This window comes from Hypanus sabinus, chromosome 2 (genome assembly GCF_030144855.1).
Source record: "Hypanus sabinus isolate sHypSab1 chromosome 2, sHypSab1.hap1, whole genome shotgun sequence".
NCBI lineage: Eukaryota > Metazoa > Chordata > Chondrichthyes > Myliobatiformes > Dasyatidae > Hypanus > Hypanus sabinus.
Window position 1 is genome coordinate 165429769 of NC_082707.1, and position 26412 is coordinate 165456180.

The 26412-nt window shown below is 39.2% G+C and overlaps 1 protein-coding gene across 1 annotated transcript in view; it reads left to right on the top strand.

Annotated features, from left to right (window-relative positions):
- The first annotated feature begins 1412 nt into the window (after nucleotides 1–1412).
- ppp1r13bb (protein phosphatase 1, regulatory subunit 13Bb) overlaps nucleotides 1413–26412 on the top strand; it is an 83601-nt gene continuing 58601 nt past the window's right edge. Inside the window, exon 1 of the mRNA XM_059958520.1 lies at nucleotides 1413–2599. Within this exon, the coding sequence (XP_059814503.1) occupies nucleotides 2591–2599 (9 nt within the window). The 5' untranslated portion in view covers nucleotides 1413–2590. The remainder of the gene's footprint in view (nucleotides 2600–26412) is intronic.

Here is a 26412-nt window from a genome sequence, read left to right on the forward strand (position 1 = left end):
GAAATGGTTACAGAAGAATGAATATCATCTAGAAGAATATTATTTGTTTTGTACAAATGTGATGTCCCCATGCATGTTTATGCAATGATAATACTAATAAAATGATGCTTTTGAGATGCAGTTTTGTTTTTAAATGGATTTCTGTATAAGCTTACATGGGATTTCTGGTGCAGAAATGGGTCATGCCAACATTTATCTTGAATTCCATTTTTTCCCCTCATCTTTGTCCTGCCATTTATTACTGGAATTACTTTGTAAATCTCTGCACCCTGGCCAGTGTATCCATCTATTTCAAATTATGGAAAACAGAACTGTCTGTAGTCTCATCAAAATTTTAAAGAATTAGGAATTGGCTATTTGGCCCCAGCAGCTCCATCATGGAACATCATGGCTGATTTCATTCTCCTAGCTTTTTACCTATTATCCATAAATAAAGAGTTCAAAAATCTGTTTATCCCAGCCTGAACTAGTCAATAGTTCTACCTCAAATTCCTTGAGTAGGCAACCCTGTATTCTAAAACTCATATCTAGTTCTTTCTCAACTGTCAAGCCTAATTTTTTCCACCACTGGGACTGGGCTAACTGTTGCTCTATAGTCTCTTCCCTATTCCTTAAATATAAGTAATGCATTAACTATCCACTAATAGTGATGTCTCTGCTCTTCCCCCAGGTACAGATGCAGTCCATCCAGTCCTTGGGGCAGGGTTGATCTGTCCTGTGTTTGAATAGTTTGCTTAATGAATCCTATTTGTTTTAAATGCAATTCTGTCACTATTTATTTAATGTATTGTTTATTGGTCCCATCTCCCTGGTAAATTCCTGAAGTAATACTCCCAAACATATTGCTGTAACTTAAGTATTTTACTATTTTATCTTCCTCCTTAGTTTTGATAATCACCTTGCTAATCCCTTCAATTTTTCTCATCATAGACAATACTGCTGTAATAAATTGCCTCTTTTCACTTCCTACTTTTCTTGAACTGATTTTTTGTACATATTTCAATTTCATAACATGCCTGGCACGTCAGTGGAGGCAAGAGCTAAATATTCTTTATTTTGATTACTTATTTTTCCAAGATCTGTTTGTGCAAGACTTCAGTGCCTCATTTCATTAAGCCCTTAACATGGTTCAGCTATTTAAGATATGCTTATACTCCACCCAACCCTATTTTTAGCAAAAAAATGTTAAGCAATGTCAGTAGATCCTAAGCTGCCCATGAATATTGTAGTAAACAACAATATTAAAACTTGTAGTACATTACGTAAATTAGAACATCGCAGAAGAGTGCTATAAAAGTAAACCAATATAACCGAATCTGCTCCTTTATATATTTATTCAATTCCCCTTTTAATATTATTGAATCTACTTGCAGCACTTCAATAAGAGCATTCCGAATCATGACTGTTTGTTTAAAGAAGATTATGATTGTTGAAGACGATTGTCTTAAACTTTATAACCTGAGGTTACTATGTTTTAATTACTGAAGACGTCGTCTCATCGTCGTTACTCCTTTTAAAGAGGTGGAATAGCACAATTAAAAAGTGAGCTAAGTGAAGAATTACGCCTCCCACGCCAAGGCAACTCGTATCCATTAACTTTAATTGATGCACTTAATTGGAGCAAATGTTCTAAGATTTAACGGTTGGTGAAGAACAAGATCCTGGGCAACGGGTATTCTACGATTCTCTTCGTAAATGAACCTAAAATACAACTGAAACAGTTACATTTTTGCTTCGAAAACATCTCTAGTTACAATTATACAATCTAGATCACAAATACGCTATCCGTTTTGTCTTATTTTTTTTATAATCTCTTTTCATGTTTGCTATAATTTCTTTAATCGTAAAAGGTCCTGCTGAGCGAACCAGTTCTCCAAATCTTTTGACTTTTTAGTGTAAAGGGTCCTAGGGCGGCAGGTGGCGATCTGTGTGCATAGGAGCCTGCGACGTCGAGATGCTGCAATGCAATTGTCCCACACCTCCCCTCTGCATTACTCAGCCTACAAACCCACCGCAGACAATTAGTTCACATTTCCAAACGGACGCACAACTCGTGGCGCTGTTCGCCGTTTATTAGATTGGTCTGAAGATCAGAGTCGCGGAGACGAGAAGCGCCGGGTGCGGCTCGGAGGCGGTCTTCGCGCAGCCACACGACTGCACCGTACCTACCTGCACGCCCGCCCAACTTTCGATGACGCCACGATCGGAGGTCAGCTGACTGGGCCTCGCGCTCCCGAGTGCTGAGGCTGAGGGGTGTATCTTTGGTGTCGGCGGCACGCCTGGGCGAAACCGAGCGTCAACCGAAAGTGGGTGTTAAATCGGGGACTGAGAGCTGAGCTCCCCCGCCCCTTGTCCGAGTCCGCAGCTGACACCTTCTTCATCAATTGCCACACTTACCTCCTGGTTTTTAAATCGCCACCCACCTCTCTGAGCGTGAAGGCAGCAGCGGCCTGGAGTTGGACTCGTGTCCCAGTTAAGATAGCCCTCTTCCCCTCTCAGCTGCCTGCTGGCCGGCCGCTGAGTTGACCCGGGATCAGGAGAAATTGAAGATTTTGTTCGCATAGGGGGATTTTATTGAAACCTTTTCAAAATGATGCCGGTGAGTATTTGACGGGTTTCACTCTAGGATTTACTAACGTAAGCTGACATAATTGGAAAACAGCACACAATCCTTTCACAAATATTCTCCTATCCACGGAGGTGAGCTCAAAGGCACGATGTCAAACGAAAATACTGACGGAAGTAGCATAGTGAACTACTTTTTACGGGTATTGTATGTTAATTGTATATCATCAAATGATTTAATTAGTAATTGACTATATATTGATTTAAAAAAACAAAGAACATTCATACTTGCCTGGCGAGGTGGTTACATATACTTCTAAAATGTTTTTCTATAATTTAAAATTATACTATTAAGATTTTAAACAGCTGAAATATCATGTAACTTAATTTTTTTTAGACATTTTAAACTAGGGTGCAAAAATCGAATCTGTTGACTGCAAGGATTGTAAGTTATGTCTGTTCTGGATTTAAAAAGCATTTAATCTTATGTTTTTGATGTGCTAGCAAATAATGAGCCTCCACAATATAATGCACAGGTTTTGTGTTTTATCAATATTTCTACCATATGTTGTAAGTGGCAACAATGGAAATATTCATAAAACTCTATGGTATATTATATTTACTGAGAAGTGTGAGGTTCTACATTTTCGCAGGAATAATCCAAATAGAACATACAGAGTAAATGGTAGGGCATTGAGGAATGCAGAGGAACAGAGAGATCTAGGAATAACTGTGCATAGTTCCCTGAAAGTGGAGTCTCATGTAGATAGGGTGGTGAAGAGGGCTTTTGGAACGCTGGCCTTTATAAATCAAAGCATTGAGTACTGAAGTTGGGATGTAATGCTAAAGTTGTACAAGGCATTGGTAAGGCCAAATTTGGAATATTGTGTGCAGTTCTGGTCACCGAATTATAGGAAAGATATCAATAAATTAGAGAGAGTGCAGAGACGATTTACTAGGATGTTACCTGGGTTTCAGCACTTAAGTTACAGAGAAAGGTTGAACAAGTTAGGTCTCTATTCATTGGAGCGTAGAAGGTTGAGGGGGGATTTGATCGAGGTATTTAAAATTTTGAGAGGGATAGATAGAGTTGACGTGAATAGGCTGTTTCCATTGAGAGTAGGGGAGATTCAAACAAGAGGACATGATTTGAGAGTTAGGGGGCAGAAGTTTAAGGGAAACACGAGGGGGTATTTCTTTGCTCAGAGAGTGATAGCTGTGTGGAATGAGCTTCCTGTGGAAGTAGTAGAGGCCAGTTCAGTTGTGTCATTTAAGGTAAAATTGGATAGGTATATGGACAGGAAAGGAGTGGAGGGTTATGGGCTGAGTGCGGGTAGGTGGGACTAGGTGAGATTAAGGGTTCGGCACGGACTAGGAGGGCCAAGATGGCCTGTTTCCGTGCTGTGATTGTTATATGGTTATATTCATAAGCTTTTATTTTTTGTTCATAGCAAGATGTTTTATAGAGTTGCATAATATTTAAGTATATTTATTAACGTGTTTAGAAATTCAGTGATTTAATTCTGACAGGGTCTTTTGGTTTCTCCAGATTTTGTCTGATCTACTGAGTGTTTCTATTATTTTCTGTTTCTAGGATCTCTTCCATCTGTAATTTTTTGTTTAAGTTTCATGTGCAGATGGTAACTAATTCTGAAGTATGTGTATACTGTAAATATAATATTAGGAACCTTTTTTTGTCACTTCAACTGAAAATGTAGGCTAAGGATATGCTTGAATTTAAGAGTCTTTCTGTGCTTTCTCTGTTTGGGAAAAGAAATAAAGATCTTAATATTTGAATACTTCTGTTTTTGCCTCATTATGTCCTTTTTCTGTTCTGATTTTGCTTGGTTTGAAAAAATATGGTTTATTGGTACTGTTATTTTGATTAAGATACATAGTTTGGTCATATGTTGCTCATGTTTTCTGTTAGATTATGTTATTGTGAACAAATAAACAGGTTGCTGGAGGAACTTGGCATGTCAGGCAGCATCTGTAGATGGGGATGGTGGGTATTCCAAGTTCCTGTGTTAGTCCAGTTGTGAGTGATGCAATACTGTCAATGGTTTTTGGATTGGCAACACAAATGCTCTAACTTGTTATCACTAGTAAATGTGTAATTTGGCATGAGTTGGTTTTGTGCATTGTAAATCTAGTTATTTTATGTTTGAATAGTAAAGTAGCAAAGTTTTATCTTTAAGTGTTTAATAAATGCTTGCACAATTTGATACCTAGCTGTAAACATTTTGCAAGTTTTTGGTTTCGGAGCTACAGATGAACAGCTCTGAAAATACTGTATCATTGATGTGGCGGAAATTGGTTATCTTGCAGATTGCGACCATATCACTTTTCATGTCACTGATGAAAAAAAGATGTGGTCCAAGTCCATAGTTCCTCGAAAATGGCAACAGATGCTAGTCAATAGAGTGGCAAAGTTTGCTTGTCTTATAATTCAAGACAGAGTATAAAACCAGGGCATTGTATCACAACTTAGAAAAAAAAATTGTTTAGAGTACACTTAGAGTAACGTGTGCTTGTTTGGTTGCCACACTGTAGAAAGATTTGATTATGCTAGCTAGAAAGATAGCAATAGGCATTTACTGGGACTTTACATTTAACCTGAACTTTAGTTATGCGGAGAAACTGGACAGGTAAGTCTTGTTTTTTTTCTGAAGCCAAGTGGGATCAGAGGTTAAAGGGTTGACACAATGATGTTGGCTGAAGAACAGTATAGCACTGTGCAGGCTCTATGTGCTTTAATGGTTTTTTTTTGAGAGACATTTCAAAAGCAAGGTATAAAATGATATGGCCCAAATGAAGGCAAATGGGATTAGTGTAAGTGGGCAATAAAGTCAGTGTGGACACAATGGGCTGGATTTCTTTACTCCATTACACTATTAACAGCCATATAGTTGTCTTCAGTATATGAGGAGGGAACCATTTGAAAAATGGCTGTTTAAGTAATGTCTTATCTTGCCCTTCCACCCTTGCACAAAATAAATTATATAAATGCAGTTTCTATATGTTGGGTATAATTTCATATTGACTGGTTAAGGTACATCGCACGATATGTAACATTTGACTAATAGTTTATCAAAAGTAATAAGACCTGTGCTGATCCACTAGCTAGAGTGTTCACTGAGGTCTTTAACTTCTCTTTTTGGCTGTCTGAGGTACCCACCTGCTTCACTTGTATCAATGCTGAAGAAGAATGTGGTAACCTTCCTCAAAGACTATCAGCACAGGTGCACCAGAGGGCTGTGTGCTACCCCCTGCTCTATTCACTTTACACTTAGGACTGCGTGGCTAAGCACAGCTCCAATGACATATTCAAGTTTGCCGTTGCACTGCCATAGGCTGAATCAAAGGTAGTGAGATCAGCATATAGGACGGAGATTGAAAAGCTGGCTGAGTGGTGCCACAGCAACCTGTTGCTCAGTGTCACCAAGACCAAGGAGCTGATTATTGACTTTAGGAGAAGGAAATCAGCGGTCTCTGATCCAGTCCTCATTGGATGTTCAGAGGTGGAGAGAGTCAGCAACTTTAAGTTCCTTGGTGTTATCATTTCAGAGGACCTGAAATGAGTGCATTTGTTTTTATTTTTAAAAAAGCACGGCAGCGCCTCTATTTCCTTAGTGAAGATTTGGCATGTCATCTACGTCTTGGTGACAAACGTCTAGAGATGTGTCGTGGGCAGTGTATTGACTGGCTGAATGACAGCCTGGTATGGAAACACCAATGCTGTTGAATGGATAATCTTACAAAAAGTAGAAAATGTGTTCCAGTCCATCCTGGGTAAAGCTCTCCCTTACATTGAGAACATCTGCACAGTGTTGCTGCAGGAAAGAAGCATCCATCATCAGGGACTCCCACCACCTAGGTCATGCTCTCTTCTCACTGCTGCCATCAGAATGACAGTACAAAAGCCTCAGGACTCACACCTCCAGATTCAGGAACAGTGATTACCTCTAAACTATCAGGCTCTTGAACAAAAGAGGATAGCTTCACTTGTCCATCACCGAAATGCACCACAACCTATGGACTCGCTTTTAAGGGTTCTTCATCTCATGCCCTCAATATCTATTGGTTATTTATTTCATTTGTATTTTCACAGTTTATTGTCTTTTGCACACTAGTGTAACTAGTGTAGTCAGTGCAGTCTCTCATTGTTTCTATTATGGTGGTTTTTCTATTATCGATTTGAGTATGCCTGCAAAAAAAATGAATCTCAGGGTTGTATATAGTGACTTACTTATACTTTAACGATAAATTTACTTTAAACTTTGAACTTTAAAAGCTTGGAACATCAGCTCACAGATAGTAAAATGTGCCACTGTATCTACGCGTGGTATCAGGAATATGTTGATTCTCTAACAAATGTGCTCTAAAGTTCCGATGTAATGTTTAGAGTTGACCAGAATTTTGTAATGGGTATAAATAGCTGAGCAAAATTAAAATATAGTATGGGATATGACTTCTAATGTAAAATCTTTAAGATCAAAAAAGATTTTTAGATAGATTTTAAAACAAAGCATTTTTAGGTTACTCCATGCTTCCTCTGAAGTTGAGATTTCTTAACTTATCCATATTTTAAGAAATCTCTTATTCTAGTACTTTAACAAGTGGATGCTATTATTTTCAGGCTAGCATTTATTTGGCAATTGGAGAAACGGAATATTGGAATTTCCTACCCAGCTGTTCTGTGGGACAACATTAACTGTGAAATGTAGTCGTTCAAGAAAGCAATTCACTGCTAACTAGACTTGCAAGTACAACCTACGTTCTACTGAAATAATCTTTAGACTGAATGACTGAGGATTCTTAATGAGAAGGGTTGAATAAAAGGATTTAAGTGATGAACAATAAGCCAAGGAACACAGTTGAAAGAACTTGCAGCTGGATCAAATGATATAAAATCAACACTCTACTGTGAATCTGAAACAAAATATGCTGGAAATCAAATCTTGGTCAAATAATTTTTTAAACGGAAAGCTGGAGAAGATTTTATTGGATGCTTGTACACAGTGGGGTGAAAAGTCTGGTGCATGTATAATCATTCAAGGCTGAAGGAAATTGCAGAGGCGCAGTGGAATGGGGAATGAAACTATAGGTAATGATTTGAGGGAAAACAAACACTAAAAGTTGGAAATAAGGGTCAGTTGGATGGTTAAAATATTGTGAATGTTTTTTTTCTTGTGGTTTTTTCAGATTTTTATTTAAAATATTTCCAGAGAAATGTTAATTTTGATATTAACTTCAGGTTAAAAGCTAAATAAAGCCAGATGAGTTGAGATCTTAACCATTCCTCAAGACATGACTAACATTATGTTGTTGGGCTCTCTATTTAATATTTGCATCTGTTATTTGTGGGTGGCCCTATTTGTCATAACCTAGTCTGTTATGAACATGTTCTTTGGATACAGATTTGATTTTCGACAGGTGTTTAAAACTGGAAGAGTGCACAATTTTATTTTAACATGAGTTCGTTGTTAACTTAGTTTTTAATTGAATTGAAGCAAATAGATAATTGGTGCACCTGCTAAATGTCATCGCTGCACATTTTTTATAACCAGCTACCATTTTACTAAATACAGAATCAGGTTCTGATTCAGAATCATCGGCATGTGTCATGAAATTTGTTAACTTAGCAGCAGCAGTTCAATGCAATGCATAATAAAATAATCATAATAGATAAGTAAATCATATATCCAATAGATTAAAATAGTGCAAAAAAAGAAATAATATATACTAAAAAAGTGAGGTTGTTTTCAAGGGTTCAATGTCCATTTAGGAATCGGATGGCAGAGGGGAAGAAGCTAACCCTGAATCGCTGAGTGTGTGCCTTCAGGCTTCTGTACCTCCTACCTGATGGTAACAGTGAGTAAAGGGCATGCCCTGGGTGCTGGAGGACCTTAATAATGGATGCTGTCTTTCTGAGACACTGCTCCTTGAAGATATCCTGGGTACTTTGTAGGATGGTACCCAAGATGGAGCTGACTAAACTTACAACCCTCTGCAGTTTCCTTCGGTCCCGTGCAGTAGCCACCCCCACCCCCATACCAGACAGTGATGCAGCCTGTCAGAATGCTTTCCATGATACAACTATAGAAGTTTTTGAGTGTATTTGTTGATATGCTAAATCTCTTCAAACTCCTGATGAAGTATAGTCAGTGTCTTGCCTTCTTTATAACTGCATCAATATGTTGGGACCAGATTAAGTCCTCAGAGATCTTGACACCCAGGAACTTGAAGCTGTTCACTCTCTCCACTTACGATCCCTCTGAGGATTGGTATGTGTTTCGTCTTATCCTTCCTGAAGTCCACAATCAGCTCTTTCATCTTACTGATGTTGAGTGCAAGGTTGTTGCTGCAACACCACTCTACAATTTGGTATATCTCACTCCTGTACGCCGCCTTGCCACCAACTGCGATTCTACCAACAATGATTGTACCGTCAGCAAATTTATAGATGGTATTTGAGCTATGCCTAGCCACGCAGTCATGTGTATATAGAGAGTAGAGCAGTGGGCTAAGCACACACCCCTGAGGTGCATCAGTGTTGATTGTCAGCAAGGAGGAGATGTTATCACCAATCCACACAGATTGTGGTCTTCCGGTTAGGAAGTCGAGGATCCAATTGCAGAGGGAGTTACGGAGGCCCGGGTTCTGTAACAGAGAAGCTTGCATATTTCAGGTTTGCTGCAAACATGCACTCTCTATTGAATTTTTACAATTGATTATGTCTGGAAATTGGTTAACTTGTGTTTATTGAAATTCAGCATTTGTCCACTGAATTTAGCCAGGTCATTGAAAATGAAGCTTAACAAGGAAATAGTTTGAGAGGTAACATAGTTTAAAATTTGTGATATTTACAAAAAACAAATGTTTGAGTTTTGACAGTATAGCAATGATAACAGACCAGTGACCTTGCTGATTAACTTTTTTGATGGACAGCTGATTAAATTATTCAGATTGCAGCTCTGTAACTATTCATTTATGAATTTAAAGGCTGACTTTGGAAAATAAACATTTTAGATTCTGTGGTATTTCAATTTTAACTGACTCTTCCATTTACTTCCTAACTTTCATACCATAACCAGCCAATGAAACTATCAAAAATCTAAGAGCAAGAAAGTATCATGCTATTGTAGAATCATAGGTTTTATTGTTTTTGTATTATTGGTATAAATAAACAGATATTTATACCAGTGTTATCATGCACTTTGTTGCTGGTATAAAGAATACTTAGTTACTCTCAACCAGGGTTCTGTGAGGTCGCTAGGGGTTCGGTGATAGATCATGATTTAAAAAAAATTGTAGCACTCTCTGTGGTGAACAGTGTTTGAGCGGCCCCGTTAGCAATCTCGTTAGAGGTCTTTCAGTCCCGTATGGCACTGCACAGTAGAACCATGTTTATTTGGTATTGTCCATTCTTAGTTATTGATGCGGGAAGCCATTGATAATCGGTGAGCATCGCATTGCACGGAGGGTAGGACAGTTGGCTAATCGGAAGAGTGAAGTGTGTTTTCCGAGCATTGAGTTGACCCACCAATTTGGGCTGTGATGTCAGCCTCTCCCTCCCAAATTTCCACCCCCAACTTTCCCTTGCGTGCCACCAAATGACTTGTGGGAGCGAGCAAACTCTACTGGTGTAGCAGAAAATTGGAGGGAAGGTTTCATTCTAAAGAAGGAATTTTTTTTACACGCCATGGCTCAGCTGCTAGCCTGCTGCTTTGCTGTTGTAAACGGGAATTGTGTAGGCTGGATTTAAAAGAAAACTGAATCTTTGGAAAAATCATGTTACAAAAAGGAAATCTTCAAATGTTTCCACTGCTGCTTGGGCTTGACAGTAAGGAAGGATTTCAGAAAGTCTCAAGTCTTATTGAAAACCACCTATAAGAACTGCAGAACAATGTTGAACGGTATTTTTTCTCGCTTTCAACACAAGTGAGGGACCCTTTCTCTGAATCTTCTGCCAACCTGAGAACTTGAATTTGAGAGAAGAGGAAGAACTTCGTGTGATGCATTCTGTGTACTCAAGATGACATTTACTGACCTGTCCCTGGACAAGTTCTGGATTTCTATGAAAGAAGAGTAGTCTTTTATTCATAGGAAAGCAATAAACATTTTACTGTAGTTTTTAACTTCTTGCATGTGTGAGCAAGTGCTTTTATTTTGTTTAACAAGCATCAAAAGCAAGGATAGAAATTGTCTCATTTCAGTTGAAGCTAAAATCCAGGTGTGCTTATCTCTGGTTTGACCCAGAATTGAGCATTTGTGCAGCAAAAAAAAAAGCACAGGTTTCACACACAAGATCTGTATTTGAGCCTGATCATGTCACTTGGTAAGAAAATGTTTTTTTCTCTCAAAGTCGCATATAAAACCTCCTGGGTTGTATTTTTTATTCATATTGCTTTGGCTTATGGTTTTTAGTAACTTTAAGATTCAAGATTGTCAATAAATTTTCACGTTGTAAACAGAATCAATTAAAATCAATTTAGAACCTTTATTTAAATTTACTGAGCCTACATTTAGAAAAATTAAATCCCATTTTTTGGCTTAAGCCAGTTATTTAACAGAAATTTATTATGTTTGCCTTATGAGTGTTTCAAGAAAGGTTGGCTAAAAATTCATTCTGTACTCAAAAGAGTATTGACACTATTTTTGGATTGTTATATCTACTTGCATCATATAGCGGGGTGTTCTTTTCAATTACCTGATGAGGCAACAATGGTCTTTGGCCAGGAACAGAAGGCGTCAGGTGGTGCCAAGCCTTTCATAGAGTGTTTCAACCTTTAACCACTGCACTCTCCATTTGCTGGGTCAGCAGTGGTGGCTAAGTCACTGCCCATCTGCTCCTGACTTCTAGTTCAACTTCTCTTGCCTGTACCCTATCCCTCAAGAGGCTCTTCTTGCTTCCTCCCCCATACTGCGAGCTTCTTGGTTCTTGCTCTTTTCATGAAGACCAGTTCAGACAGCAATTTCCATGTGACCTTGCTAGGAACCCTCTACAGCCGGAGCTCCACAGGGTATAGCAACATCTGCATTCTTCGTCCCTGCACTCCTGGACTAAGGATTGGTACTTCAGGGCCTTCCTCTCTTGAACCTCTTCGCATCCTTCCTTCCATGTTACTGTGAGCTCCACCAGAATGATTTTGTCTTCAGCAGACCACAGTATGATGTCTAGTCGAAGTGTGGTTTTCACCATTTCCGGTAACTGCAGCTTCCTTCCTACATCAATCTCATGGAGATGGAGATCTCATCTCCCATGATTTAGCAGTTTTCCTCAAAATGGATTTTGGCCTCTTTGATATGACTGGTGTGGCCCTCTCCTTGATGAAAATGACTGCTATGTTTGCCTCTCTTGTCAGCTGGTCTTTTTTTTACTCCTCTCCTGCTCCAGTGTGTCAGCAAGGGGCTGCAGGAACTTGTGGTGCCCCCTATACTGTCTTGTGTTAAAATTGTTTTGCATCCTGACTGTATGTGTGTCCGTGAACCCCGCTGAGCACAAAGCTTGCAGTTAGGGTCTTTTCTTAGCCCCCCCCCCATGTGTCCTTTTGTGATGGTGCAGGGAGGGTGCCATGCACAGACCTCAGGAGGAAAGAAATGCAAAAGGGCTCTAGTCTCCAAAACTCTGTCCAGTTGATCTTGCGCTTGGGAAGATCCCATTTCATCCGGGTGCCCTGTGACCCCCAACTCCACTGCCTTCAATACCTGTCTTTCGTGTATCTGCCTGGACCACGTCTCTTTCCCCGCCCCCCACCATTGGAAGTGTGGAGTGCTGGGGCCTTGCTATCCCAAGCATGGGTTGCCAATAATGTGTCTCAATTGCAGGGAGCTTACTGCCTGGTCCATGGCCTAGTTGGTGGCCCATTTTCACCCAATTTTGTGGTGACTCCTGCTTGATTTATTAGCTTGTCATCATGGCCCCTCAGTGTTAACACAACTCTACACTTTGCCACCTTGAACTCCTCCACTTCTGATGACAAGGGGAACTGTAGCTGACCTGATCTTGTGTAGAGCCCCACTGAAGAAAAACTTGGGGGGGTGGGGTGGATATCCCAGCCACCTCTTCAGGTGCTTGACCTTGCTCTCAATGCCTCCTACAGTAGTCATGGGGAACTTGTACACTGTGAAAAGCTAGAGCAGCCTTGGTAGTAGACCGTATTAGTAGAGCCATGTCTTAAATTTATCAGGGATTCTGACTTTGTCAATGTTCTTCAGCCACTCTTCGTTCTGCTTGACAGTGTTGGTGATGTTGGTGCTGTCTATCACTGCTGTATTAAACCACTTTCCAAGACACTTTAGCAGGTTTTCCTCTATAGTTGGAATGACTTCTTCCTGTATTTGAAGACTGAACTTGCTGGTAACCTTGCCCATTTTGATCACCATGCATTGTCATCATGTGTTGTCCAGGGTTTCCAATATCCTCCTTGCTTGGACATGGGTTAGAGTGGTTACCATTATGTCATCCATGAACCCCATATTGCACGTTGTTGGATGCCAGTCTCCAACACTGGGGTTTGAGTTACATCTGCTGCTGTTGATATGAGGAGATTCATAACCATCACAAGGTAGGGGGAAAATGATACAGCCGGTTGGTATCCCTTTTTGGAGGTCTTGCCACCTAGTTGTAAAGTGGGCTGAAGTGAAGCGAAGCTTGAATGCTACTAGGTAGCTGGTGATCATGTCTTGCATTACTGGTGGGATAAGGTAGTGGTCCGAGCCAGCCTGGATGAGGACTTGTGGAATTGACCCACTGGCATTGTGCCAGGTCTAACCAGACAACTAACTGTTAGGTTTCCTTTCTTCTGCCTGGTCTCGCGAATCAATTTATTGATCACGCTAACATACCATGAGCTATAGATATAATTTTATGCAGAGGTTCCCTCAGACATCAAAATTGTTTCAAGCATTCCTCTAGGGTAAAAAGGTTGGGAAAAGGCTGCTGTAAAGACATTACATAATTCTGTCATCAAAAAAGTAACTCTGACAATTGGATTTAAAAAGAAATTGAACCTGCTGGAAATCAGAAACAAAAATAGTGAAGCAAGATCTCCAGAGGTCAGGCAGCGTCTGTGGAGAGGGAGAGAGGAAAACATTGTTTCAAGTAATTGATCTTCCGAACTATTCAGAGGAATGGTCATTGACTTGAATGTTGATCTGTTTCAATCTCTGGATGCTACCTGATCTGAATTTTTCCAGCTATTATCATTGTCACGTTAACTTTCTGTGTTAGCAAAGCTTTATTGAAGAGTTATGCACAGTCAGAATAAACTTCACAACATGTACAAACAAGCTGGAGGAGCTCAGCAGGTCGGGCAGCATCCGTGGAAATGAGCAGTCAATGTTTCGGGCTGAGACCCTTCGTCAGGACTGAAGAGGGAGGGGGCAGGGGCCCTACAAAGAAGGTGGGGGGAAGGTGGGAAGGAAAAGGCTGGTAGGTGCCAGGTGAAAAACCAATCAGAGGAAAGATCAAGGGGTGGGGGAGGGGATAGGCAGGAAAGGTGAAGAAGGAATGTAAGGGGTAAGCAGTATGGGTAGTAGAAGATGGCAGAATCATGAGAGAGGTGATGGGCAGCTGGAAGAGGAGGCAGAGTGAAACTGGGATGGGAGAAGGGAGAGAGAGGGAATTACCAGAAGTTGGAGAATTCAATGTTCATGCCAAGGAACTGACCAGACGGTATATGAGGTGTTGCTCCTCCAACCTGAGTTTGGCCTCATCATGGCAGAAGAGGAGGCCTTACAGAGTAAACTTCCTTTTCATGGTACTTGCTTTATATGGTGTGCTGTAAGTTATCCACAATATTGATTGGCATTGTTATCTTCTTATAGAAGATTTCTTTTTTGCAGCCTGCAGTTAACGGGAAGTTTTGCTGCAAACTGCTGATACAACTGACATTTTATAGTTCAATTTTCTGATTAGTTTTGATGTTTTTTTTCTGTTTTTGGTTTAATTTAATAACAATTGATGGCGGAGAGGTGGGTACTGTTTGCTGAATTCATAGTCATCACTTGGCAGTAACATGCGTATGGGGGAATGACATACTCAGTAAATAAGTTATCGTCAGTTGTAGTACAACATTCTCGTTGTTCGCTGATGGGCTTTGGCACACTGTGGCTATGTTCCAAGGATTAAAGTTTAACTTGTAACCATTGATATGAGAGAATGTACAGCATCCCTTGGGTAGTGAGAATTTAACAGCCATTTAGTGCTTTTGCGAATACACTGAAGCATGGGAAATAATAATTCTGCAGTACTTTTTTTTTCTCCAGTCCTGATGAAAGGTCTTGGCCTAAAACGTCAACTGTACTTGTTTCCATAGATGCTGTCACCTGCTAAGTTCCTCTAGCAATTTGTGTGTGCTTCTTTAATATGTGTGAATTGCTTCAAATTCAGACATTTCTCAGTGTATTTTGTTACCGCTGGTTAAAGAAATTTTGCTAAAATTACAGTTATAAAAATATTGAAGTACAGTTGATCTATTCAATAAATGTTCTAAAATTTAAAATATGGATATCATCCAACATTAAGCCTTCATCAAATTTATTATAACTCAAGATTATTTACTTTGCTTCTAAACATTTAACATGATGTATTTCTATTTTTGTTGTTTTGGTGGTATAAAACTGTAAATTATTTTGATCTTGTTAATTTTTAAGGACATTGATTAACATGAAGCTGCGGTCTGGCATAATTTTGCAAAGGTAGACTGATAAGTCTTATCAAATATTGCATTAATTCTTTGGACTGGAGCTTGCTGTGAAATGAGGGCAGTTCAGTACCAAGTTGCAGTGCAGGCCTTTATTCCTATATTGGAAAGCTTGATGTAGTGACACAATTATAGAAATCACAAATTTGTCATTGGAGTTCCACTTGCAATTTCCAGGCTGCACTCCAATACAGAACATTGCATATGAATCTGGCAACCTATCATAAACTAGCACTGGTACCTATTCAGTTACATTCAAGGATCTGTCCATTGAAATTTGCCAGATCAAACTTGACAGTCTAGTAGTTGTCATTACAAAAATGTTGGAATCCCATTAAGACAGCAGAGCTGTAGAAGCTAGAAATACAATTTACATGAGTTTTTTGAATAAGGGAATAGTGTTTGATATTTTGATTTTGACAATGCATCTAGCATAGTGGATATAGGTAGTTGGATATAGTGGATATAGGTAGTGCATTTGGATTTCCATAAGTCATTCAATTAAAGTGCCACAAAATTTTACTATAAAACATAGAGGCTCATAATATTGGAGATATTCCATTAGCATGGAGTAAAGATTAGCTGTCTAACTGAAAGTGGCTAAAAGTAGAAAACTTCTGAAATGTAAATCTGATCAATTGTATCTGCAAAGAAAGTAAGTTTCAATTTCAGATGGACAACCTTTTCTTCAGAGCTGTCATGTTCTCACAAATAAGGTGTTTGTTATCTGAAGTTTTTTTTATTGTTTTGACTTGAAAGCTGTAATGTACCATCAGAATATGAGGTTTTGTTTCTCAAGATGACAATGATTTTGTTAAGATATTACAGGAATCTAATGACAATCACAAATGTGGGGGGGGGGAGATAACTTTGAAGGTCATAAAAATTAATAGAATGTGGAATGAACTTCCTGTAGAAGTAGTAGAGGCCAGTTCAGTTGTGTCATTTAAGGTAAAATTGGATAGGTATATGGACAGGAAAGGAGTGGAGGGTTATGGGCTGAGTGTGGGTAGGTGGGACTAGGTGAGATTAAGAGTTCAGCACGGACTAGGAGGGCCGAGATGCCCTGTTTCCGTGCTGTGATTGTTATATGGTTATAAAAATTAATAGAATGATCCATTGAATGTCAGGGATGCAAGTGGGAAAGAAGTGAATAGAATAAGTGAATAGTAATAGCTGAAACAATAGAACTTTTAGGGTGTTCTTGATTTGGATATAGAGGAGATAGAAGTAGATTAGGTGTTGTGGTTTTGAAGCAAAGGTCTCTAAGGGGAAAGAAGATTGTGACTATGGTCCTGGCCTGATGTTTATCGTTGGGTAATAGTCCAGAGTGTTAAGAAATGCCGAAATTGATAATAAGTCTTTGCCAGGTAGAAATCAGTACACCAAACAGCAACTGTTTGTAGGTTTGAGCATAGTGGGGTTGAACCTTTTTTCCTGCAACTGACTCATGGGGTGCTACAGGGATTAATGCTGGGCCTTTGTTTATAATATATATTAATATCTTGAATAAGAGGGCTGAATCTGTTAAATTTGCTGATGGTCCAAAAATAGATTGGAAAATGAGTGGTACAGGGAATATGAAATCTGTGAGGTCTGTCTATTAGTGGGTTTGAGTAGGCAAAAGCTTGACACTAATGTATAGAATAAGAGTATGTAAGATCAACTTTGGGAGAAAGATTTTAAAAGTATATGGTTTACAGGAAGACAATTCCAATGGATTACAGTCTTCAGACTTGTCTTAAATGGGTGACCTTTATTCTGAAATAATGCTAGCAGTACGATTCTCTGTAAGGGGAAAAGTGCTGGCAACATTACCTTGTCAAACATGCTCAGAATCCAATGTGAACCAAAAAAGATTTTCTCTCATTCTGAACTCCCAATGAGTGCATGCACATTTTCCTCAATCATCCCATTGACTCGATCCCTCTCAGTGGTTTCTTTGGACCACTTTTATGCACAATTTATTTTTATTGTTTTATTATTTTTAATAATTATTATTTTTATATTTATTTTTATGATTCTTATTATTATTTTATGTACAACCCTGATGAAGGATCTCGGCCCGAAACGTTGGCAGTGTTTCTCCTTATAAATGCTGCCTGGCCTGCTGAGTTCCACCAGCATTTTGTGTGTGTTATTTGAATTTCCAGCATCTGCAGATTTCCTCATTAATGCACAATTTCTCACATTGGAACCAAAATGCTCTTCTGTCCATGCTTCGTGCCCTTCATAATATAAAATGCTGTTCAAAACTGATCCATCAAACCCATAAATTACAAGTTCTTGTCAAAAACAATATAAATGTCTCTTTGACACATTAGACTTTTTGCAATATATTAGCAACTTATCAAAAGTGTATTTTCAATCAAGTTTTGTACTACTTTGAATTCGTACCTGAATGCCTAATTACTTTGGGATCCATGCTATAACAGATTAAAATTATCAAGGGCACAGTTAATTTCATTTTTGAATTCCCATAATGTTTTGGACTAAGTTGTAGTAAACTGGGTTTTGTAACAAAGGAAGAATAGTTCAGAGAATAGTTTGCTAATACCCCCAAAAAAATTCAGTAACTTTTTACCTCATTTGAAACAATATGATCAACACTCAGGGATGTGTGTGACGCGTGGCTAAGTGATTAAGGTGTTGGACTAGCAATATGAAGGTCGTGAATTTGAGCCACAGCCAAGGCAGCGTATTGTATCCTTGAGCAAGGCACTTAAACACACATTGTTGCAGTCCACCCAGTTGAAAATGGGTACAGGCAAAATGCTGGGGGGATTAACCTCGCGATAGACTGGCAAACTATCCCGGGGAGGGGGGGGATTCTCGTACTCTCAGTCGCTTCATGCCATGGAAACCAGCAAAAGCACTGGCCTGATGAGCCTATAAGGCTTGGGACAGATTTAACTTTCAGGGATGTGTGTTTAGCCCACTGCTGTACTCTCTCTATACCTAAGACTGTGTGGTTAAGTCATAGCTCAAATGCCATCTATAAATTTGCTGATGACACAACCATTGTTGGCAGAATCTCAGATTGAGACAAGAGGGTGTACCAGCTAATTAACTGGTGTCGCAGCAACAACCTTGTTCTCAATGACAGTAAGCCCAAAGAGCTGATTGTGGCCTTCAGAAGGGTAGGACGAGAGAATATGAACCAATCCATAGAATGATCAGAAGTGGAGACAGTGAGCAATTTCAAGTTCCTGGTGTCAAGATCTATGAGGATCTAACCTGGTCCCGACCTATTGATGCCGCTATAAAGAAGGCAAGACAGTGGCTATATTTCATTAGGAGTTTGAGATTTGTTTTGTCACCAAAAATACAAACTTCTACAGATGTACTGTAGAGAATATTCTGACAGTCTGCATCATTGTCTGGTATAGTGGAGGGCTATTATACAAGACCGAATGAAACTACAGAAAGTTGTAAAATTAGTCATCTTCATCTTAGTACTTGCCTCCATGGTGTCCAAAACATCTTCAAGCAGCAATGCCTCAGAAAGATGGCGTCCATCATTAAGGATGACCATCATTCAGAACGTGCCCTTTTCTCATTGTAACTGTCAGGAAGGAGGTACAGAAACCTGAAGAGAGACACTCAGTGATTCAGAAACCGTTTCTTCACCTCTATCAGCTGATTTCTAAATATTCATTGAACCCATGAACACAAGCTCACTTTTATTATTTCTGAGGATTTTGTACTATTTTTAATTTAACTAATGTGTGTATATATAGTGTTAATTGTGCCATCAGTGAATTAAGACATCTGCTAATTTGGGACAATTATTTTCAATTAGCAACTAATTTTAAAAAATTGTTGGGATTCCCTTTGTTTATTTGAGACACTATGCTGCTATGTTGGGGCAGCAGGCTGGTGCCAAACAGTTTCTAACTAGATTAGTCAGGCCATTAAATGCTACACTATGCTTAGACTAAAATTTTAAAATGGGGTCAGTTGTGTACTTGTATTTCAAAAAGCAGTGATTTCTGTCACTGATAGTTGGTGAGAAATAAGCAGTAAGACAATTCCAAACTCTCTTGCTCACTGCAGTTTAAAACATTCAGGCTTTGATATGCCAGAAATGCTGGGAGTGAAAATGAAATGATGTCTTTTCAATACAGCCCTCCTCTGAACCCTCTCCAATGCCAGCACATACTTTCTCAGATAAGGGGCCCAAAGCTACTCACAATACTCTGAATGCAGCCTGACCAATGCCTTATAAAACCGCAGCATTACATCCTTGCTTTTATATTCTAGTCCTCTTGAAATTAATGTCAATATTATAATTGTCTTCTTTACTACTGACTCAACCTGTAAGTTAACATTTAGGGAATACAGCATTAGGACTCCTTTGAACCTTCGATTTCTGAATTTGCTCCCCATTCAGAAAAAAGTCTTTACTTTTACCAAAGTGTATTACCATACACTTCCCTATACAGTTGGCCCTCCTTATCAGCAGGGGATTGGTTCTGGGATCCCTCACAGATAACAAAATTTGCAGATGCTCGTCTCTTCTTCAACCTGTTTCACAGAGGAACCCCAGACCTTATTTAATCTGTCTCAGTGCGGTGGACATTAAGACCTAGCGGTAGAAGTGTGAATCCGCAGTGTTTCTGTTCGCAAAAATAATCACGATCATGATTGAAAATAAAGTGGAAATAATAAAGCGATCGGAAAGAGGTGAAACGCCATCGGTCATTGGAAAAGCATTAGGCTAGGTCGGTCAATGATCGGAACAATTTTAAAGAATAAAGTGAGAAAGGCTCTGTCCAGATGAAAGCTACAATTATGACTAAGCAACACAGTGGTTTAATTATTGGGTTTTGGGTTTTTGATCCTCCATATCAACCCAGCACGGCAGAGAGTGCACTCGGGAGCGATCTGTCCTGAGTCCCGAGAAATTCCGTTCCTGAGCCCAGTGCTGAAACATACTTTCTTAAATGTTTTATATGCACAGAAAGGTAAAATATATACTATACAGACTAAGGCAAACGTTTGACTAACTGATGCTAAATAATATTGGATGTACCTGTTTTGATTTACTTAGTAAGAGAACTTCTGATTTTTTTTGATCCCGATCCACGATAACCCACGCACATCCTCCCGTATACTTTTAATCATCTCTAGATTACTTATAATACCTAATACAATGTAAATGCTATTTAAAATGGTTGTTACACTGCATTGTTTAGGGAATAATAACAAGAAAAAAAATGTGCGCATGCTCGAACAACAAGAGCTGGAAGAGCACTTCCGGGTTTTCGCGATTCGCGCATGCGGAATTCGCGAGTAAGGAGGGCCAACTGTACTGTATTCCATTTGCCACTTTTGTCCATTCTTGTAACCTATTCAAGCCCTTCCACAGATTCCCCGCTTCCTCAGCACTGCCTACCCCTCCATCCATCTTTGTATTATCCATAAACTTGGCCACAAAGCCATCAATATTGTCATCCAAATCGTAAACATCTTACATTTAAGTGGTCCCAACATAGACTCCTGTGGAACACCACTGTCACCGCAGCCAATCAAAAAAGGCCCTTGTATTCCCACTCTTTGCCTCCTTCCTGTCAGTAAATCCTCTGTCCAAATGGACAGAAATTTTCTCTTCACACAAATTATGCACAAATTAATTTGCAAATGACTGTTTTACTAGACAATTTTACTAAACTCTACGTAGACTTAAGAAACACTGTAGCCTTAGAATTTCATGACTAATCAGTCAAAAATATTTCCTTAATTTTCATGGGAAAAGATAAATATTAACTGTACATAGCAGATATCCAATAATTCTCAATATACTGATAGTTTTTTAGTTGACCTACCATAATTTTTCAAATCAATACGTTGTTCTTGGGATGCTCACAGATGTGACTGAAAACTGTAATACATGCATCTCAAAGACCAGAGATTTAAGATTAGGTTCAGTGGTTCAATCAAATACCTAGGGCCCTGAACCAACAGAATACAAAGTGTTCCCACCCGCATGGCCACCCACACCATGCATGCAGATAATATTCAGACATACTAAAAGCTTGATAAATACGATTACCCAGACCTATCACCCAAATGTGAAAATTGAAATAAACTTACCTTTTTGCTTATTAAAACTAAATTGAAATAAACACCCAAGCTAAAACCAGCAACCTAAACAGGTCACAAGCAAGGGAAATCAAGACGTACAAAAAAGCTGGATGAACTCAGCAGGTCGGGCAGTATCTGTTGAAAGAAGCAGTCAATGTTTTGGGTTGAGACCCTTCGTCAGGACACCCTTCATCCTGACGAAGGATCTCGACCCGAAACATTGACTGCTTCTTTCAACAGATACTGCCCGACCTGCTGAGTTCATCCAGCTTTTTTGTACGTCTTGATTTGACCACAGCTTCCGCAGTGTACTTTGTGTTTACAAGCGAGAAAATCTGCAGATGCTGGAAATCCAAGCAACACACCCAAAATGCTGGAGGAATTCGGCAGGCCAGGCAGTATCTATGAAAAGATTGCAGTTGACATTTGTCCATAGATGCTGCTTGGCCTGCTGAGTTCCTCCAGCATTTTGGGTGTGTGACCTAAACAGATGCAATGTTAAATTATTTGCACTGTACCTTCAGGATGACATACTGTTTTCTGCTCTTGTATTTGGAATTTTACTTTCATGCCCATCTCTTTAAAAAAAAATGACGAGACAATAGATTATTGCAATTGGAAAAGCATGCAATTTAATGTTAAGCCTACAGACAGATTTACTGGTACACAATACATGGAAACAACTTTCCTGCTTATGGGTGGAATTAGGACTCACCGACAAACAAAGCAGGGAAATAGGCCTTGTCATATTATTACATGCACATGCAAATTCCTACAATGGTCTGACAATTAAAGTATGCGTGGATGGGGGGGGAGGGGAGGAATAAATTACATCAGATGTTATTTTGCAATAATTAGTGTATCACATTTATAACTTGGAATGCACACGACTCTTCCCAAATGTACTTTGAATCAGATTTATTATCACTGACATATGTTGTGAAATTTATCCACCGAGTACAATTCCACATTCCCCCATGTATTTTAATACTAATGTACAAAAGGTGACCAGTTGTCTAGTTTCAAGAGCAGGGCTCTTTCACAGTGACTTCCTATTGCCTAATTTATTTGATATGTACCTGCTTTAAGCATTACTTATTTTTCCTGCAAATCTATTGTTTTGTCTTAAAGATTTCTTTCCATTTAGTGAGAAAACCAGAGCGAAGTAGTAAGAGGAGTAAAGCACTGTTAAAGCTTAAGTAAAAAGAAAAGACTAGTGGGGCAAGTGTGGTCTCTGATAGCAATAACAGAATTCATAATTGAGGAAAAGAAAATCGCAGAGGTCACTATGTCTGCAAATTTCTCAAATGCCAGAAACCAAGAATCTAATGCAAGTTATTAAAATAAATCATTAGTTTAAAATTAACTAAAACTGATAAATTCTTTATTTCAAAAGAAAAACAGGCATTAGTGGGTTATTTTCAAAATGTTAGCTATGATACTGCCAAGTATCAGTGCTTGGGCCCAACTACACACAGTCTATATCAATCCTTTGGTTAAAATGACCAAATGTACCATTTCCAAGTTTACCATTGACATGAAAATAAGTGGGAATATGGGTAATGATAGGAATGCAAAGGGACTTCAAGGGAACGTTACCAGGCCAAACAAGTATGGCAACAAATCAGATAGAGTACAGTATAGAAAAATGTGAGCTTATCCACTTTATTTTAAAAAAAGTGTCATGCTTTTTCCCCTGCTGGAAAGAAATTCTAAATAATTTTGGTACACAATTCAGTGAAAACTAATATCCAGGTACTGTGTCTATAACTGCATAGGACCATATTTGGAGTCTTACTTATAATTTGTTGCTTCATCTATAAAGGATAAACTTGGGATAGAGACCCTGCAGGAAAGAATCACCATGCTCTTTGCTGTGGTGGTGGGAACAACATGCCAAGGGATGTACAAGCCTCTGATCTCTGGAATTTAGGAGAAGGGGAGAGCTCATTGAAACGCATGCAATTCTAGTTAATTGGGACATAATTGGCACTAGCACATTTTGTCCAATTAAGTGACTACCCAAATTACCGGTAGCTGAAATTACATGTAAATAGTTAAAAAGGTATAAAAAGACAAACTGAGCAACAAATTATGTATTTCAGTGAAATACAGAAGACATCAGACCACTACCAATAGTATCACAGTACTATAAAACTGTATTTGTTCCAATCAGTTATTGGAGGAATTTATCTAGTGTACGCAGTGAACAAAATTAGCACAGACTCCTAGTGCAGATAATGAACTGCCTTCATACAATGCTATCAGTGATTACGTCCTCCTAATCTTCATCTTCATTGTAACTTTCAATTGGAATAATCTCAGGAATGATGGGGTTACTGTGTGAGGAGTGTTTGGCTCTGGGCCTATCCTTGTGGGAGTTTAGAATAATGTTGGGGGATCTTATTGAAATATATTCAAAGGCCTAAATAGAGTGGACATAAAGAGGATGTTTACAATAGTAAGAAAGTCTAGGACCAGAGGGCAGAGTTTCAGAAGACAAAGGTATCCCTTTAGAACAGATAAGGAGCAATTTCTTTAGCCAGTTGGTCCTGAGTCTGTGGAATTCATTGGTACAGGCTGCAATGGGTATATTTAAAGTGGATGCCATCCCTTTCTCTCATTCCTCCATCTCCACTGCATCTGCTCTCAGGACGAGGCTTTTCATTCCAGAACTAAGGAGCTATCCTCTTCCTTCAAAGAAAGGGCTTCCCTTCCTCCATAGTCTTTCCAGGTGAAGCAACATCTCACCTGTGAGTCTGGCGTGATCTACTGTATCACATGCTCTTGGAGTGGCCTCCTGTATATCAGTGAGACCTGACGTAGATTGGGAAACTGCTTCTCTGAGCCCCTACACTCTGTCCACTGGTAAAAAAGGAATCTCCCTGTGGCAACCTATTTTAATCCTTCGTCCGATTCCGACATGTCAGTCCATGACATCTACTGCAACGATGAGGCCACACACGGTTTGGAGGAGGAACACCTTTATATTCTGTCTGGGGAAGCCTGCAGCCCGATAGCATGAACATCGATGTCTTGGACTTGTTAATTTACCCCCCCCCCCCCCACCCCTTTCACCATTCTCCATTCCCTTTTCCCTCTTCCCTCTCACACCTTATCTCATTGCTTGTCTATCACCCCCCTCTGATGCTCCTTCCCTTTCTTCCATGGCCTTCTGTCCTCTCCTGTCAGATTCCCCTTTCTCCAGCCCTTTTGCAAATCAACTTCCCAGCTTCACCCCTCCCCCATCCTGGTTTCACCTATCCCCTTGTACTATATCCTCCTCTCCCCACCTTGCATTTCCTCCAGCATTCTGTGTATTGCTTTGATTTCCAGCATCTGCAGATTTTCTTTTGTTTGTGGAGATTGGTAGGTTCTTGATTAGTAAAGTCATTAAAGGTTATGGGGAGAAGACAGGGGAATGGGATTAAGAGGGATAATAAATTAGCCATGATTGAATGACAGAGCAGACTCATTAGACCAAATGGTTTAATTCTAATCCTGTATTTATGGGCATTTAAATTGGAGGGGAGGGGAAATAAATCATTTAAAATTACTGGATGCTACTAGCTGTAATGTAAGATTGGGGTTTCTATCTCTGATAACTGTGCTGATGACCTCCACTTCAGTAATCTCAATATACCTCTGGAAATACCCCCTTTTGAGAATAGTAATTTTTTTACTAAAGTTTTTTTTTCCTATTTTGTATACATTGAGTAGAAATAGATTATGAGTTTTGCAACTGCTATACTGCAATTGCTGACTGGTGGCATAGTGATATCAACGCCACACACCGGAGCGAAGGTTCCCGAGTTCAAATCCAGTCCGCCGCATCACCCGTGCCGGGTTGAGTGTTGAGCTCACAACTCGACCTCGTTTTTAAAAAAAACTGCGCTGTGAGAAGGACATGGGGGACCACTCAGAATCCTTTCTCCAAGACAACCACTTGAAAAAGTGGTCGCCGAGTCTCTGGTAGAGTGTGGCACACACAAAAAAAAACTGCAATCAGCATACTACATGTGGAGGTTGGGAGCAAAAACATTTTACAATATCTTTTAACCATTTCTAATTATGTTTAGGGATCTTATTTTTAAAGACTGCTAAATTCAAATAGGGCAATATAATGTTCCATACTCCTGGATAGTCTCCCAACCACCACACTTCAATTGAAGCTAATCGCAAGTCTGACATTCACTGTGCTTGTTTACTGTTGTTCAGTTGCATTCAACCTTGTTCTTAAAATCTTACTTGTAAGCAATTGCCTGTTAATCCCTAGAGTTTTGAGGTAATCTGATCGGTTGTGCACATCTGATTTTCGAATCATGCAGCATGGAAACATGTCGTTTGGCCCAAAGAGCCTGCACTGACTACCCCATTTTATACTGATCGTATGTTAATCCAGTTTTTAAAATTATCCTTGTATTCTCACCAAAGTAAGTATCTGAAGTCGGGAATGAACCTGGGGCTCAGGCCTTGCACAGCAGCTGTACTAATCTTCTACTCAGTTTTAATTGGTTTAATCTCTACAACAGAAAACAGTATTTTTGTAATTTTTAAAAAGAACGATAAGGAATTTTATCACCTTAACAGCAACCTTTGATCAAGTTTTAAAATCTACCCATATATCTTCATTTTACTTGATAGTACAATTTTTGAGGTGCTGTAAAAGTATGTGTTAAAGCTGATCTATAAATGTAGTTGGCAAGCAAATTATTGCTTACTTAGACAACATGAAGCCAAAGTAAAACATAGTTAAGTGGTGGATTAAAATGCATGACTTTTCAGTGAAGCGTAGAATTCCCAATCCTAAGATATTATGAGAATGGAGCTACACACAATGTGTGGAATGTATTTATTTTCTTGGTATTTTAGTGATATGACTGCATCCTCCAGGGTTGGAAGTGCAAGATCAACATCCTGCATCTGGTGTTCCGGAGTGCACATTGCCAAACTGCATTCTATCAGCTAAGGGGATTGATCCTTTTTTAAACTCCAGCATTGAAGAATTTTCCTTGAGTTTAAAATATAGGGCTTTTTCTTAAAACAAAAT